The sequence below is a fragment of the Nelumbo lutea genome, chromosome 1 (genome assembly GCF_056320005.1).
Source record: "Nelumbo lutea isolate HS-2025 chromosome 1, American lotus-T2T, whole genome shotgun sequence".
Taxonomy (NCBI): Eukaryota; Viridiplantae; Streptophyta; class Magnoliopsida; order Proteales; family Nelumbonaceae; genus Nelumbo; species Nelumbo lutea.
The window spans coordinates 83,076,542-83,093,877 of NC_142684.1; the positions used below are offsets into that span (position 1 = coordinate 83,076,542).

Below are 17,336 nucleotides of genomic sequence, written 5' to 3' on the forward strand. Positions count from 1 at the left end.
CTAAACATTATAAATGAAAAATATTAAAAATAGATAAATATTATATAATAAAATATTTAATATTATGTAATAACTTTCAAATAAATAAAATTTAAATAATGAAAGTTCTAAATTTTTTACATTTTATTTAAATATTTAACATAACTAAATTTAAATAGTTAAAATAACAAAATTATGTAATAAACTTAAAAAAATTATCAAAAGTAGAAAATCGTTATAACAGATTTCATAATATTTGAATTAATAATAATTTCATATTTTACAAAATTAATAGTGAAATTATGTAATAATGGTATAACTTATAATTTTATGGATTATGAAATTCAAAAAATAAGTAATATTGAAATAACTAAATAATTATATGATTTACATAGATAAATAATATTATAAATAACTAATTTTAAATATTAAAAAAATTAATAACTAACTAATATTTTAAATATTATTGAATAAACAAATAAAATATATTAAATAAAGAAATTACATAATAATCTTAAAAAATTTATCAAAAACACAAAATTAATTATAATAGATTTAATAATGTTTGATAATAAGAATATATATATGGTTGGGTCGGTTTAGTTTTTGTCGATTTACAAATGGCCAAATCGAAATTGACCTGACCTGGTTATGTTGGGAAATTGCTAAACCAAAACCCAATGGAAATAATAGAAAACTGATCAACTCGAGTTGAGTTGGGTCATGTTGGTTAGTTTCACTAATTTAATGAACAACCTAGTTGGAATTAATTATTATTATTATTATTATTTTTGTATTGTAAAAAATGATTAAAAATAGTATAGAAAATATAACTAATTGATAGTTATTTAAAAGGTTAAAATATAAAACAATTGTCCACTCTTATGTGCTTTTATTGTTTAACTTTTGCTTAACAAAGCCCGTGCATCGCATGGGTCCCTGCTAAGTGCAACTTCAGTGGATAGTGTCGGGTTGATGGTCAATCTAATCCTATGTCTCAAACCTCAAGATCAAACTTGGTCCAATTCAAGATTAAGCCTGAGTTTAATTACCAACCTAGGCCGAACTCAATCTTAACTAAGCATCTCGGGCTTAGGAATGACAATTTCTACCCTATCTAGTGGGTATCCACCCCTATCCACATCGATGGGGCATTTTTTTTTCTTTTTTTGAAGAATGAGTTTTGGGATTTTACAACCCGTACGTTATGGGTAGGATACGGTTTTATGCTAAACCCGACCCTCAACTTACATATTGTTGGAAAGCATATAATCTTTATGTACTAGGTGTTGAATTTAATAATATTTTGAATTAGATGTAAAAGATAATTGATAGTTTGTGTTCTTTTATATCTTAATCAAATAATTGGAAAATTTGTTGTTTATTTATGTTATTTTACTTATTGCTTTTATGTAACAAGAAATAATAGAAAATTGTATGTGGGGTTTTAAACCCAACCCACCCCTACCCTTGAATATGGGGAGGGTTTTGCATTTTCATGTGTGTAGAGGGTTTGGATTCTCAAAATCCAACCCACATGGTGGGTAGAGTCCAGAATTTATAAAACTCTCCCTCAAAGCCATTTTGTTATCATCCTTGCTCGAGATAGACTTGGGCTTGAGCATATTGAGTTTTATAATCAATTTCTAAATAGAATATGTTGATAATATATATATCATGAAATATTGGACAAACTTAAATTACATTAGATCGTCACTACCCAGTGTCTTAACTTAAGCTTATCTGAGTTTAATTTAGATCTGAGTTATTTTTTATTTTTTATTTTTTTTATTCAAGCCCATCTTAAAGTTAAAAATCTCAAATTCAACCTATACAAAAGGTTTGATTGAATCAGATCGAACTTGAATTGCATATACCTAACTTGTGCCCTAACTCTGTTGCCTGAAATTATTTTAACAAATTTAATGCATCACACGAATCCCAAACAATAAAGTCAAAATCATATTCATTCAATGAAAATACTTAAAAAAGTACAAGGTCATCCATAAGCATCGGTTGGCCATACTTACTACTATATGCATTTACATCATTTGTCGTGTCGGTGGGAGATAAGAAATTATTGTAGATGGTTGTGATGACGCTGTTTGGAATAGACTTACGAATTCAATTTGTTTAATCCTGCAAATGCCAACTTCCCACGATTCTTCTCTTACTCTGTGATTCTTTTCTCTTACTCTGATTTGTTTACTTCTATTATCATTACAAGCAAGCATCTACACTTGTTTTTATGCGTCACAGTCGATCAGATCTGGCCAACATAAGTTTTTTCACTCTTCAGTATTGTTTGGTAGAAAATAAATAGGGTTCCTCTTTAATTCAGTTGGTGCAAAGCTCGTTCGAATAGTCATTATAGCCCTTGCATTGAAAATATCTCAAATAAAATACAGAAATACGAAGATATTTCCGATGCAAGGCTGTAAAGCTGTTCGAATTGTTGCACTGACCGAAGCCGATCTCGTAGAAGACGCAGAAGCAACATCGCTTGAAAATTCTTTGGAAGATGAAAGATTATTTTCGATGAACGGCTGCAAAAGAATGTGAGACGGTATGGGGACCGAACTTGCTCTGTGGGTCCTACATTAAATAAATATGTAAGTCTGACATGACATTGGTCCTCACACGAATATCTCTAGCTTACCTTAACAAGTTTTAAAACAAATTTATAAGACAGCTGTGAGGATTATTAGATCCTGAATCGTATGCATGTGAACACGTGTGTGATCAGACCCTGGTCCATCGCTGAGCATGGTCTACGAGTTTCGTGTTCTCATCCCTTAAGGTCGTAAACTCGTAATCATTAATCATGATTTTGGATTATTTAATTCCACTTATAATTGCTGATTTTCGGAATCTGCTGCACTTTCCTGCCTCTTATTCTATCAAGATCGGCGAGGCGACCAATTAAATATTAACGTGTCTGATTCAATGCACAAAGGAGCATCTGATTCGTATGTCCTATGGATCGGCAACACGTGTAGGTCATGGATTTGAGGTTCAACCATGAATGCGTAAGGTTTTGGGAACTTTTGGAATTTTATTAAGAATTAACAATTAAAGGCGATAATTAAAGGTTTATTAGAAAAAAGAGATAATTAATTAATGACACTATAAAAGCAGCAGAAACGGAGTCGGAGGAGCTCAGTTGTTTGTCGCCTTGGCCCCCGGTGACTGTGAGTTGAGAGAGAGAGAGAGAGAGTGAGAGGAGGACACGTTACAGGGCGTCCGAAATTAAAATCAGAGTTGCTCATCGGCGGGAATTTTTGCATTCGATGCAGATGCAGTTTCTCTTTTCCCTTGAAACGTGGCGCTTCCGATACTTACGTGTGTCGACCTTTTTCCCTTAATAATTCTCCCACCTCTCCTGTCTTCTTCTTCTTCTCCTATTGCTCTGGTTCCTTTTCTGTTGAACTGTTTTCTTTCATTTCTCTCTGTTCTCCTTCTGCTTCTTTAGAGGTAGCGGTCTGATCCAATTCGAATCTGAGATATATGCATCCTACTGGTCTCTGAGCTTCATCCAATTTTGGATCTCCATCCTTTTCCATCCTTTTTTTCTTTCGAAGAAACAAAACAAAGTTCGTGATTTAAATTCTCCAAGTTTCGTGATTCTCGAGCTTAGCCTTTTCTCGTTTTCAGGCGAGTTCTTGTCTGTTCTCCCATTTGCCTTTGGGTAATGCACCGGACTTTTGCTATGAAATTCTGAAATTTTGTTTGGATTCACTTCACAGACCATTGGGAATAGGAAATTGGGAATGCCATTTTTGGTGAGCTTCTGCCTTCTCGGGTGAATGCATCAGTCGAAGATCTTGTTTTCTATCGAGAAATATATTTGTACTTTGTGGTAAATAAGCTCGAATTATATTGAGGTCTAAAGAAAAGAAAGGTTCCTGAGTAGCTTTCAAGCTTTTTCTTTCTCTAGCCGAATCAAGCAAGAGAGGTTTACGTTAGCAGATCTCAGGATAGATTAGAGAAGATCGTTTCTTCGCTGAGATTGCTCTGTTTTCGCTTAGCGTTCGTTGATTATACGGTTGAAAGGGGTGCTATTTTGGTTTTAAGTAATGGAGGGGTAATGTAACTTTTGCCCTTTCTATTTTACCTCTCCAAGGGAGCTGCTCATTATCCGCTCATTTCACCTGAGACGCGTCGTAAAGTAGTTGATCATTCTGAAGTAAAAGGAGAAGGAGAAGAAGAAAACTCCGGCGTGGCTTTAGATCGTTTCTTCGTTAACAGAAATATCTTTTTTTTGGGAGGAAGTTCAATATTCTGGGAAGATTTTACGTGTTTTATTTGACGGAGAAGAAGGGGAGAAGATCATTGTTCATTTTTTCTGGCGGGAAATTTGGAATCTGTGGTCGGAATTTTTCTGTTTCTAGTCCCGACGAAATTCAAGCAGGTAGAGGAGGTAAGTAAGGAATACCAAATTGTATTGTATTCTCTTCCGTGATTATCGGGCATCTAACTGCTTTCATTTACATCCTGTATTTTTTTCTCCAGTAAGACGATTATGTGGAAAAAACGCTCAGTAAGACGATAGTGTTTTATTTAACTTCATTAGTTCATTTTTAAGAAGTTGGACAAGTAGGTTCGACTGTATAAGGGGTATTCTGGTAATTTGAATGGGGTTTGGACCGTTTGGTGATTGTTTTACTGGAACGTTTCTGTTTCGGAATAGAAATTGTTCTTCCATCGGAGATCGGCTTCAGTCAGTTCAAAGCCCATTAGAACACTGTTCGAACAGCCATCATAACCTTGCATTGGGAACATCTCGATACTTCTATTTTATTTCATGGGGAGATATTCCCAATGCAAGGCTCTGTTCGAATGGGCTTTGAACTGACTGATTCCGGTTTCCTTCGGAAGACCAGGAGGTCAGACTATCCAACGAAACGTTCCCAATTCCCAAATGACCTAGAGCCGTGAGATTTCGGTTTGTACAGTTTTCTTCCGTTTCGTTCTTTTCTCTGTTGTCACTTGCCAGAGAAAATAGAAGGGGCAGAAGGAATAACAGCAACAAACACTGTTGATGCAACTCCAAGTAATGTGTGGGTCGTTTATGATTGTTCTGCCTTTTTGTGGTTTCACAGCTAGAATCTTTGTTTACTTTGCAAGTGTTTAACTCATCGTTTATGCTTATTAGCTTTGGTGCTGTAGACAGCTCATTTAGTTACAATTTGCTTTTTTTTTTCTTCTTTCTTTTTTTCCGCTCGTTTCTTTTTGCCTTTAATTTTTATCCGCCATACTCTCATTTCTGGAAAATGTTTTTTCTTTTAAACATTCAAAATAAGAAGCAAGTTGCAGCAAAAAAAAAAAAAAAGAAGCAAAACTCTGAATCCTTTCGTTTTTCGGATGACCTTTTGTCATCTATCTCATGGATGTTTTGCTTTTGTTCTTATCATTCTGAGCCATGTTTCATCGCAAGATTAACTCCTCTCACGAGTTGTTTGGATTTCATAGTCAACTATTTTTGGCACAGAATGTGGACATTCTCATACCCAATCTTTTTCTTTTACTTATTTTATTTCTTTTTTTTTTTAATCTTGAAATCATTAGCCCAAGGGTGGAAAAATCATCTTCGATGGCTTCTTTAGTTCATATTTGTTTCATGTACGGGTTAACAGAATATAATTAATGTTCTTGACGTTCTTTCCCTTTTTTGTACTTATCAATGTTGTAGATTGGTTGATGGGGTGATTGAGTATAGTTTTCTTAAAACCAGCTGGTTACATACTAGAGACGAACTGGTTCCTTGCCATATTTATATGTTTGTTAATTTATTTATTGATCAGTAACAATATCTTTCTGTAAATGTTCTTTCTCCTTACAGGGCATGCTTGATGTTTGAATCTTATGGTGGAATGTGGAATTTTTGCCATATTTGAGTCATTATTAATTTATTAGAATTATACATGATGTCTGTTTTTTATGTTCTGAAGCACAGAATGTATGAAATTGAATAAAATCTTGGTTGCCTATGAAGGCAGTAAAATCATGGAGATGGCTGTCAAGAATCAAAAATGTTTTTGATGGGGTAAGATTTATAGTTTATTCTTACCATTAAAAATATTTACCCTATTCTTTTTCCTTTCTGCTAAACCTGTGTTTTCTGGGTTTGGAAGCAAACTCTGAATTTTAAATGATTGACCTCATATGCTTCTTTTTCTTAATCAGTATAGAGTATTTGGAATTGATTACTTTATATAATATCTAATTATATGATGGGGAGTGCAGGGAACACATGGCTTTAAGATGAAACAGCTGCCTTTTATGGGAATGGTCTGCATGGTTATGTTGTTCATTGTGTATAGGATGACAAATTATCAGTTTCAGCATACAGAGGTACGTCAATGCAATCAATTCATTAAAAATGACATCTTCTAAAGTGAGATGATCTAGGGCCAGCCCAGATGGTATGCCAGGATGGTCTGTTGATTGTGTATACCCCTCAATTGTTGCCTGTGGCAAAGATGAATTGCCATATTATATTGCTGATGGCATCTTCAGGCAATTAATTAAATAAATTGTTAATCTTCTTTAAAAAGATTGGAGAACAGAAAGAATTGGATGAATATAATGTCCCAATTTGATATTTATGATATATATTGCGATCCCACTTGTTTGATATTTATCCTAGATAACTTGATGCCATTACCCAATTATGGTTCCAGCTGTCCAGGGTCTTGGGAGGGGTTAAAAATGGATACAGACCTAACTTTTGGCATTATTTTTCGTACAAGGTGGCCTCTCCCGGACTTGAACTGTGTTCTCACATTTGCCAGTCCAAGTCCGAGAATTTACCATTGCACCAAGCAGTTGCCCCTATTTAGCCTAGAAAGCCTCTTATGTTTAATTCATAGGAAATTTATGCTGGCTTGCTTTCTGTTTTATCTGTTGATCGATCATTCTCATGGTTTCCCAACAGGCACCTTGATGTCATTTGTCTTCAATTGTTTGTATTTTGAAAGACTTTTCTTTTCCTTTTTAACTCACGTTCTTCCTGTATTTTTTTATGGTAAGCTTACTGATGGATTTTTATGTGACTGTCAGATGGAAGATAGATTACATCCCTTTGGCAATATAAAGGTAATCATTTAAATCCTTGCATCTCACACCAAAACTGGTCTTTTTTTATTTATTTATCTTTCATTTCCCCCTTATTGGCTTTTCTGGTGCTAAACAACTAAAATCATCTTACCCTGCTATTACATGACTATTGATCACCATTCAGCCCATATGCTCCTGACTGAACTTCTTGTAATGTCTCCTTTCAATTTGTAGTCTACTTTCTTTTTACCTTGTTTTGTTAATTGATTTCTGTTTCTCTGTAGGAACCTCAGGTGGCTTCCATGAAAATGAATTATCTACCTCGTGGTATTGTACAGTCAAGATCTGACATGGAAATGAAGCCATTATGGTTGACAAGTAGCTCAAGGTTGAAGGTTAGATACTGATCTTAGTATGATTTGCTGTTTTATCTAAAATTTTGTTTCCTGAAGTGGGCATGACCTAATCATATGGTTGTAACAAAAGCTTGTTCGTCAGACTTTCACCCTGGACCATTTGGATATTTCCTTCTCTTTTTACCCCTTGGTCCAATGCTATAGAATAGAATGGCTTGTTGTTCTTATCATATGATATGATCAGATATATTATTGGATGTAACCCATAGATGGTTGGCCCAACTACTCATGTTTGATGTTTATGAGCAGGTTAATTGGTTTTTTGTCCCTTTAGCCAAGTTTCCATTGATTTTAACTATATAATAGAGATGTCCTGCTAATGCAAACTGCAAGAATTAAGCTATAAATAATATGCTGAAGATTTGTTTTCCCAGGTGAAAGTTCCAAAGAACAAGAGCTTACTAGCAATTCCAGCAGGTATTAAGCAGAAGCAAAATGTTGATGCAATTGTTCAAAAGGTACTGTTGTTTATGTGCATTTTACATGTATTAGGAGTACAATGTTGCTTGTCTAATTTCATCGAATTTCAGTTTATTTCAGAGAACTTTACTATTATCCTTTTCCACTATGATGGGAACGTTGATGGTTGGCGGGATTTAGAGTGGAGTAACAAGGCCATACACATAGTTGCTCAGAACCAAACAAAATGGTATGGCTGTGAAATATCTGCTTCAGATTCTATTTTGAATTATGAATGACTTGTGAAAATTGCATGTTTTTGGAGTAAGAATAAAAATGAATAGTAGGATCCTTGGATATTTTGTGATAAGCTCATGATAACTAAATGTGCTTTTAGATAGATCAATTGAATTCAATACTAAAGCCTTGATTGACATGACAGGCTGATGTTGTTTTTTGGAATTTTAGATAGATGCAAAATACACACACAATGTCTATCACATTCTTTTGGAATTTGTGTGGGTGTAGACTTTTGAGGTGGGATACCATTTGAGATATGACGATTCAGTACTTCATTTTCCATATTTTCTCTTAGAAGAACTCTCAAGTGGAATCTTTCCTTAGGATCCCTCTACTTGTTCTAGTCACAGTAAATGACCTAATCTTATCCAATATTTTTATCTCAGGTGGTTTGCCAAACGATTTTTGCATCCAGATGTTGTTTCTATTTATGATTATATATTTCTTTGGGATGAAGATTTGGGAGTTGAAAATTTCCACCCAGGAAGGTACATATCAAGATTTTCCATGATGTTTGTTAGTTAGTTCCTTTTGAAGTGTGAATAAGCATTAAAGGCCTTTAGTTTGGCGTGTGGCCGTGCAAATTTGAGTAAAATTGCAGGGTATATGCATTTTATGTTTTGTTTTATTCGTTTACAATGAGTTGCACATGATGTTTAATAAATTGCATCATATGTGGTTATTTGTTCAAATATTTATTATATTCTTGGCAAGCAGGGATCATGTTTGTAGCAATGTTTTGAAAATCAGAATGGCAATCGTTGAACCTGGTTTGACCAGAGCAGATCCTTTATTCTTTTTTTTCCCCCAAAAAAATTACCTTTTTCTTTCAGCCTATCCAAATTGGAGGGGGGCGTATCCCATCCCCCATACCCATAAGCCCCCAACCGTGGTGGTAGTGGGATTTGATCCCAAGTCTCTGCTACAACAAGCCAGAGAGTTGAACTGCCCAGTTAAATCAGGAACACCAGAAGCAGACTCCTTTCTGATCAATTCTTTAAAAATAGAGGACCAAAAATAGAGCAAGTTCTCGACTCTCCAGATGATTATATATTCTGGATCCCCTTGACCATTTTTATCCATGCAGTGAGGCAATGAGTAATTGTTTTGGCTTCCCCAGTCAATGTGGTGACTAGTTAATGGAAAAAGATGTATTCTAAATTTAAGATATTGATGCACTTTATAAAAACTATAAATATGCCTTAAAAGATACTGTATATAATATTTACTGCACAGTCTAGTCTTGCAAACTTAAAAAAAAGTTTGGATAGGCTGAGATCGTGAGTGAAAGTCTTCATTTTTCAAAGAGTTTTGCAACATTCACTATCTGATATAGTCCTCTTGTATGTGACAACTCCATGCCCACACACAATTGATCAGAGGGAATGATCCTGCTCTGTTCTTCTTTATTTGCATTTAATGTGGACAAGTTCTAAGTGTTTAACTTATTCCAAAGTCCTATAGTTGTTTTTTTTTTTTTTGGCTTATATGTTTTGTTATCTGTGCCAGATAGGTTTAACTTGAAAGGGTTCACTTATCCCATGTTTTAGTGTTTTTAATAATGAAGAAATTGTTACATAAAAAAGTAAATAGTAGATACAAGAAATTAAATGAGCTAAAAATTGCTCTGTACTAGCAGCTTGCATATGGAGAAATAGCTTGACATCAAAGTGACTGTTTAGCAACATCCACTGATCCATGTCCCCTCAAAAAATAATGGAAAAAGGAAGAAAGAATTATGCTTAGGTAGATATGCATACAAAATAGATACTACGATTCCCATAGCCAACTCATAATAGTCTTTCCCAACCATTGCTTTTAGCCTAGTCATCCACCTGTTCATTGGTCAATATAGGCATTCTAAAGAACAACTTGCTTAAACAATAGTCAGGATCTAGATTCTGTATGGGAAGAAGCTTACAAGAATCTTCCTAAACAAAAGCCTAAAAATAATATAATCATTGTTCTAGCTGCTTTTCTTTTAGAATTAACCCAAGATTAACTGAAGAAGAAAGCAAGATATATACATGCTAAGGTTAGCAATTTAATTGTGTCTAGCAAGGTGAGGAACTTAAAGGCCTTTTGGTTGAGGTTATTGTGTTATTGGTCCAACTTGGGTATTTTGTTAATGCAGATACTTGAAAATTATGAAATCTGAGAATCTGGAGATATCTCAGCCAGCTTTGGACCCAAATTCTTCAGATATACATCACAGAATTACCATCCGCAAAAGATCCAAGATTGTCCACAGGTGAATGGCATGCCATTGACAGTATGAGTTACCATCATCATCATTGTTGTCCATTCTTCAAAAGCATATTGATAAAGTACAAAATTGTCAATTATTCTTTGCAGAAGAGTATATGATAGTCGAGGAAGTGTCAAATGTTCAGATGCCAGTGAGGGACCACCATGCACTGGGTATACTTTTGGCTTCTATTTAGATGTTACCCTTTCATCAACATCTAAACCTTGTCTCAACTATATGGAGCCACCTACTTGAATCCTGTTTTTCCTTTACATTTATTTTATTTGTTAGATTGATTTGATTAACTGTTATGATTAGATATATTCATCTTATCTTTCTCCTGCTATAAAATGATAGCTGGAAAACTTAAGTATTAGTGTACTAAATTTACAGATGGGTTGAGGTGATGGCTCCGGTATTTTCAAGATATGCTTGGCGTTGTGTTTGGAATCTTATCCAGGTAAACTACTTTGTCCCATTCATGTCTTCTTCATGTTGGAGTTTTAACTGATAGAGGAGACTAGTAATTCCATATTTGTACAAGGGCTAAGCTATGATATCAAACTTCACTGGGGTGAACTAGAATTTTGTACATTCACAAACCATTTAAATGAGCCAACCAGTGGCCAATTATTGGGATTTCTTATTCTCATGTACATCTCCCCCTTTTTTTTGCCTCTTTTGAATATATTAGTTATCTTTTGTCAATATATATATAGGGATTTCTTATTCTCTCTGGAGTAGTCAGCTTAATGTTTGTTGACAGTAGTCTTTTCTTCTTCTTAGAGACAGCCATGGGGCTGTGATGGCTTTAAATTCAGGCCCCATAGGCTTTGAAAAAAAGCCTAAGGTTGAGTAAAAGGCTATAATTGAGGAACAAAGCAGTGAAAGGTGATTCTTAAAATGTGATGTGGTGGTTAGGGAAAAATTGTCAAGTCGAATGACATTACAGAATACAGGCACACCTTAATGAAGGGATAGGAAATCCATCATATGGACGCCCAAGATTGCGGAATAAAGGGGGGGCGAATTTAAAAAATTTTTTCTTTCCCTTCAACTGGGAATCGAATTCCCTATTTAAAAAATCATATTTTCAAGGATCATTCTTGAACCATAAACTGAACCAAATCTGAACCAAAAGGAGAGAGATAATACCTGATACAGAGAAATAATATCTCTCAATGGAGGCTAGTAGAGGCTAGTGGAGCAGAATCAGCAGTGTCCTTCCTAAGAACTTGATTCTTCCCAAGAATCACCTGGGCGGCTAGTGAATACAACTCCCAAGCAATGGAGATCGAATTGCTATAGGCGGCTGCAGGAAGGAGGCGGCTAGAGAGAATTTGCAGGGTGCAGAATTCTCTCCTTTGTGATCTTAGCTCTGAAGACAAGACTTGAGTCTGTTGGTTGTTGTGTGTCTAAAGGCTGCCGCCCCCTCTTCCTTTTAAAGACTTAAATGGATCAACTCCTAATCCCATTAGGAGTTGCTAACCCAAATCATATCTAGATTAGAAGTCCCTTTAAGATAAGGGATAATCCTTATCTTATCTGCAAATTAGATCAGCCAGTTCCTAATCTAATTAGGAAGTTTCCAAATCTAAATCTCATTTAGGTCTTGGACTCTCTGAGTGGATAGGGTGTGGGCTCAATCCTATAAATTGATCTTATCTCAGAATTCACCCCTTAAAGACTAATCAAATTAGCCCAGTTCGAAATGGGCTTAAGGCCCATTCAGGGTTATGTATTCATTAAGCCTTCCAAACTGCTGCCTAGTTGGGCTTCCTTGTATGGCGTGGGACCCAAACATTGATCTACACATCAGCCACATGGGTTCAGCCCAGCCTTTGTTACAAGGCCTGGCCGAATACACTGTTATGAACAGTGCACCCCTGAAACCCATCAGATGGGCTCTATGGGCCCAACACTTACCCTAAGTGGTCCCTGGGCCAAGCCACCTTGTAACACCCAAGGACTGTGGGCAGATGCAAGATTAGCCCATCAGGTATTATCCTTAATGGCCTTACATTTAACCTCTCAGCCCATAATGATCATACACTGCCCGACAAGAGAGGACCTCTCCCTCGGCTGCAAGGAACAGTGTTGCACTCTCTCAGGTATGGATCCCGGGAATTAAAACCTTTTGCAAACATTTCGAAAGCATAATATATATACTCTTATATTTCATATAAAATATATTTTGCAAAAACAAATCTCAACGATTGAAATCGGCTGCCGGCAGTCTTTGTTTCCATAGTTAGAGTGCATCCCCGATCATTACCTTTGTCCGACAAAGGGGTTGATCCTGTCACTATGATCACCCACTCAGATGAATTCTCAGACTGTCCTAACATACCTAGGTTTTGACCCCCGCTAAGGATCTCACTGATTGGTACATCAAAGACAGCCCAATCCGACACCTAGTGCAATATCATAATCGAGTCTAGGGTCGGGTGTAACTTTCCAATTTTGCCCATCAATCTCCAAGGTCCAGGGCAATAATGGAAATCTGGTCCAATTCAAAGATTCAATTAATCCCACACTGTATGTGCTTGGGGTTTCACCCCGATAGTTGAGACAAGCCACCCCAACCGACTTGGTGACACCACAGTGTCAGCCTTGTCAGGAAAGGTCTCCTAGACCGACCCACTGGCTGTGAACATTCTAAACTAATATGAGTCTCATTAAGTGTCCAGTTTAAGGGTATTACGCAAAAACATACCAAGGGAACATGAATCAAATATGCACTTTTATTCATTTACAATAAACTCATAAAGTACATCAATTTGATTGAAGCTAAGGGCATACAAAACTGTCTAACTCCCACTTGCACTTAGGTCCAATCAGGTACTAGCCGGAGTCCCATGCTTTCCACGTGTTTCTCAAACACTTTCTGTGATAGTGGCTTTATCAATGGGTCTGCTACATTTTCCGCTAATGCTACCTTCTGAATCAGGACGTCCCCTCTGCCAACAATCTCCCTCGGTACATGGTACTTCCTCTCGATGCGCTTCGACTTCGAGTGGGCTCGTGGCTCCTTAGCCTGAGCAATAGTTCCATTGTTGTCACACAACAATGGGATGGGTGATGTGCTGGATGGAACTACTCCCAACTCGTGAACGAACTTCTTCATCCACACGGCTTCTTTGGCAGCCTCACTTGCGGCAATGTACTCGGCCTCGGTCGTGGAGTCTGCAGTGGACCCCTGTTTGTTGCTTTTCCAGCAAACAGCACACGATCCTATCGTGAAAACATGCCCAGATGTAGACTTTTTATCATTTGGATCTGACTGAAAATCGACATCTGTATACCCTTGGATCTGTAGTGAGCTACCATCGAATACTAGACAAAACTCTTTGTCATTCGAAGGTACTTAAGTATGTTTTTCATAGCAGTCCAATGCTCCTGCCGTGGGTTGGCCTGAAATCTGCTTACTACACTCACTGCTTGAGCAATGTTAGGGCGAGTGCACAGCATGGCATAGATGATGCTCCCTACGGCAGAGGCATAGGGAACGTCCTTCATGCCATCAATCTCCTCAGAAGTCTTGGGAGACATCTTCTTGGAGAGAGTGACTCCGTGCCTGAAAGGAACATTTCCTTTCTTGGAGTTTTCCATGCTGTATCTTTTGACTATTTTGTCAATGTAGGCATATTGGGATAATCCTATTATCCGCTTCGATCTATCTCTATAGAGTCGAAGACCTAGTATATAGGAGGCCTCTCCAAGATCTTTCATGGAGAATTGCTGTGAAAGCCATACTTTTACCATAGTCAACATTCCTACATCATTCCCAATGAGTAGAATGTCATCTACATACAGAATCAAGAAGGTAACCTTATCCCCACTGTACTTCCTGTAAACACAGGGTTCATCCGGATTCTGCTCGAAGTCAAACGATTTGACGGTAGAATCAAAACGGATGTTTCAACTTCTAGAAGCTTGCTTAAGTCCACAAATGGATCTATTAAGTTTACATACCATGTTTTCCTGACCCGCAACTATGAAGCCTTGCGGCTGCTGCATATAGATATCTTCAGTAAGATCTCCATTAAGGAATGCAGTTTTGACATCCATTTGCCAAATCTCATAATCATGGTATGCTGCTACAGCTAGCAGGATCCTAATGGATTTAAGCATGGCCACAGGCGAAAAGGTTTCCTCATAATCGATGCCCTCTTTCTGAGTGTACCCTTTCGCCACCAGACGAGCTTTAAAGGTCTCAACCTTACTATCGGGGCCCTTCTTCCTCTTGTAAATCCATTTGCAACCGATTGCTTTTACCCCGGAGGGCGGATCTACTGGAGTCCAGACTCCATTGGTCTCCATTGAGTCCATCTCTGCTCTCATGGCCTCCACCCACTTCTGGGAATCTATGTCCAACATAGCTTCCGTGTAAGTCACAGGATCCTCCTCACTAGTCAAGGTTTTCACCAGGTAACTATCCTGGTCATAACCATAACGGACTGGTGGCCTGGATACCCGAGTGGATCTTCTAGGTTGGTCACTACCTAGAACTTGTGGGACATCTCCCATTGCGCCTGAGCTCTCCTCATCAAGAACAATTTCCCGACGATGGGTGTCCAGGATATAATCGGTCTCCAAGAACTGGGCATTTCGACTACAGAACACTTTCTGCTCACTTGGGTCATAGAAAAGGTAACCTACAGAGCCTTTTGGGTAGCCTACAAACAAGCAACGACTGGTTTTGGATTCCAACTTGTCTTTACTCGTTCTTTTAACGTGTGTTGGACAACCCCAAATCTTCAAGTGTCTGACACTTGGTTTCTTTCCGGTCAAAAGTTCATATGGAGTGTTCGGAACCGATTTGGTTGGAACCCGATTCAGCACGTAGATCGCAGTTTCTAATGCGTAACCCCAAAAGGATGTGGGTAACTCGGAGTGTATGAGAAGTGACCGGACCATATCCAATAAGGTCCTATTCCTCCTCTCTGAAACACCGTTAAGATGTGGCGTAGCAGAGAGATATTCTCCACCTCGATCTGATCGAAGGGCTTTAATTTCTCTCACAGTTGTTTCTCGACCTCTTGTCTAAACTCTTTGAACTTTTCAAAGGATTCAGACTTGTGTCTCATTAGGTACATGTAACCATATCGTGAGAAATCATCTGTGAAGGTGATGAAATACACGTGTTGATTTCGTGTCCTAACACTCAGGGGACCACATACATCAGTATGTATTAGGTCAAGTGTGCCTGTACATCTTTCAGGCTTACCGTTAAATTGCCGCTTCGTCATCTTGCCTTGCAGGCAAGGCTCACAGGTGGAAAGATCTTCTACAGTTAGAAAATCCAAAGGACCATCCTTTACCAACCTTGTGATTTGGTCAACACCGATGTGGCCAAGTCGGTAGTGCCACAAACACGTGGGATTAACTGTATCACGGGCTCTTTTCTTGGGGATTTCAGCCTACGTAGTTTCGGTTATGTTAGTTTCTAGAGAAGGATGTAGAACATAGATACCGTTCTCCAGTTCCCCGTATGCGATGAATATGTTATTTCTTTTAATAGTAATCGTATTACTAAAGAATATAGAATAACCATCTGCACACAGTTTTGAAACAGAAATCAAATTTCTTCTTAAGTTTTGTACATAAAGACAATCTTTGAGTACAATTTTTCCTTCTCTAAAAATTAACTCCACGGTTCCTATTGCCGCGGCTGCAACAGTTGCAGTAGTCCCCAAGTAGAGAGTGACTTTTCCTTCACTCAGCCTTCTGCTTACCTTGAACCCATGCAGTGAGTTACATGCATGAGTTGAAGCCCCGGAGTCAATACACTAGGATGCAGAAGCTACCAATAAATTGGTTTTTATAACACAGGTTTCGAAATTACCTTTCTTGGATTCCAGGTAGGTAGGACAATTCCGTTTCCAGTGGCCGGTCTTCTTACAGAAGTGACATGCATCTGATGCTTTGTCTTTCTTCTGCCTTTTGCCCTTGGTGGCTTTCTTCTGAGGCTTCTTTGCCTTCCTCTTTCTCTTGCCCGTTTTGCTAGCTTTAACAAGCATAGCTACAGGCTCATCATTTTTAATTAGTTCTTCAGCTCTTTGCAACATATTGCTGAGCTTTTGCAAGCTGACATTCAGCTTGTTCATGTTATAGTTCATGATGAACGGATTAAAGGAAGGAGGCAAAGAATTAAGGATAGCGTCTATTTGGGTTGCAAGGTCTAGCCCGGATCCAAGAGCCTCCAGTTCGTTGATGTAACCCATCATCCGAAGACAATGGTCGTGAACTTGTTGGCCCTTGGACATTTGAGTGGTCATGAACTGCTTCAAGACCTTTTGCCGAGTAGAACGATTATGCTCTTCATACATCGTCCTCAGGCTGTCCAATATGTTTTTGGCAAGTTCGATCTGATCGAACTGCCTCTGTATTGGGTTGTCCAAGGAGGCGGTGATGTAACACCGGGCTAGGGAGTTTTTCTCCTCCCATTCCTGATAGTCTCTCCTTCTGGCCTCGGAAGCTCTGTCACCCGGACGTTCCAGGCAGGATTCTTTGCCACTTTGTCCAGCTTTTCTGAAGCTAGGACCAGCATAAGGTTTCTGTACCAGTCGGCGTAGTTTGGGCCCTTAAGCTTGTTGTCATCAAGAAGCTTTGCAAAAGATCCGTTTGCCATTTTCTGATAAAAGAGCAAACATCAGTCCACAACCTAATTTGATTCATGTTCATTTCATAGATATGGATTTTAATCTACGATCCATTTCCATTTATTCATCTCTGAGATTTCCCTCATTTCTCAGTGACGGAGACTACGGGTTGTCTCTGGAAATGTGGGAAATCACATAGGGTGCATGGAGCGAACTGTTTCAGCTGAATAACCCCACCACCTTTCTGTGAAGGATCATATCCATTCATCATATGAGTTTTCCCTTTGGCCTCTGTCAGACAAGGTTCAAAGCTGTTTTCAGGTAAACCTT

The 17,336-nt window shown here is 37.8% G+C and overlaps 1 protein-coding gene across 50 annotated transcripts in view; it reads left to right on the plus strand.

Moving 5' to 3' along the window:
* The first annotated feature begins 3,133 nt into the window (after positions 1–3,133).
* Positions 3,134–17,336, plus strand: part of LOC148875759 (uncharacterized) — a 30,773-nt gene continuing 16,570 nt past the window's right edge. For 7 of the 50 annotated variants that reach the window (XR_016105198.1, XR_016105208.1, XR_016105197.1 and 4 more), the window contains exons 1-11: positions 3,137–4,399; positions 5,936–6,025; positions 6,226–6,333; positions 7,042–7,077; positions 7,323–7,433; positions 7,829–7,912; positions 7,985–8,103; positions 8,540–8,641; positions 10,288–10,404; positions 10,509–10,574; positions 10,795–10,861. Coding sequence is in view for 28 of the 50 variants with exons in the window: in XM_088965298.1 (XP_088821424.1) it covers positions 5,969–6,025; positions 6,226–6,333; positions 7,042–7,077; positions 7,323–7,433; positions 7,829–7,912; positions 7,985–8,103; positions 8,540–8,641; positions 10,288–10,404; positions 10,509–10,574; positions 10,795–10,861 (867 nt within the window). In the remaining 22 variants the exon portion in view is untranslated. Of the gene's footprint in view, positions 4,400–4,674; positions 5,040–5,930; positions 6,026–6,225; positions 6,334–7,041; positions 7,078–7,322; positions 7,434–7,828; positions 7,913–7,984; positions 8,104–8,539; positions 8,642–10,287; positions 10,405–10,508; positions 10,575–10,794; positions 10,862–17,336 lie in introns of those variants that run through there. The other 43 variants (XR_016105204.1, XR_016105203.1, XR_016105202.1 and 40 more) reach the window with 19 other exon arrangements.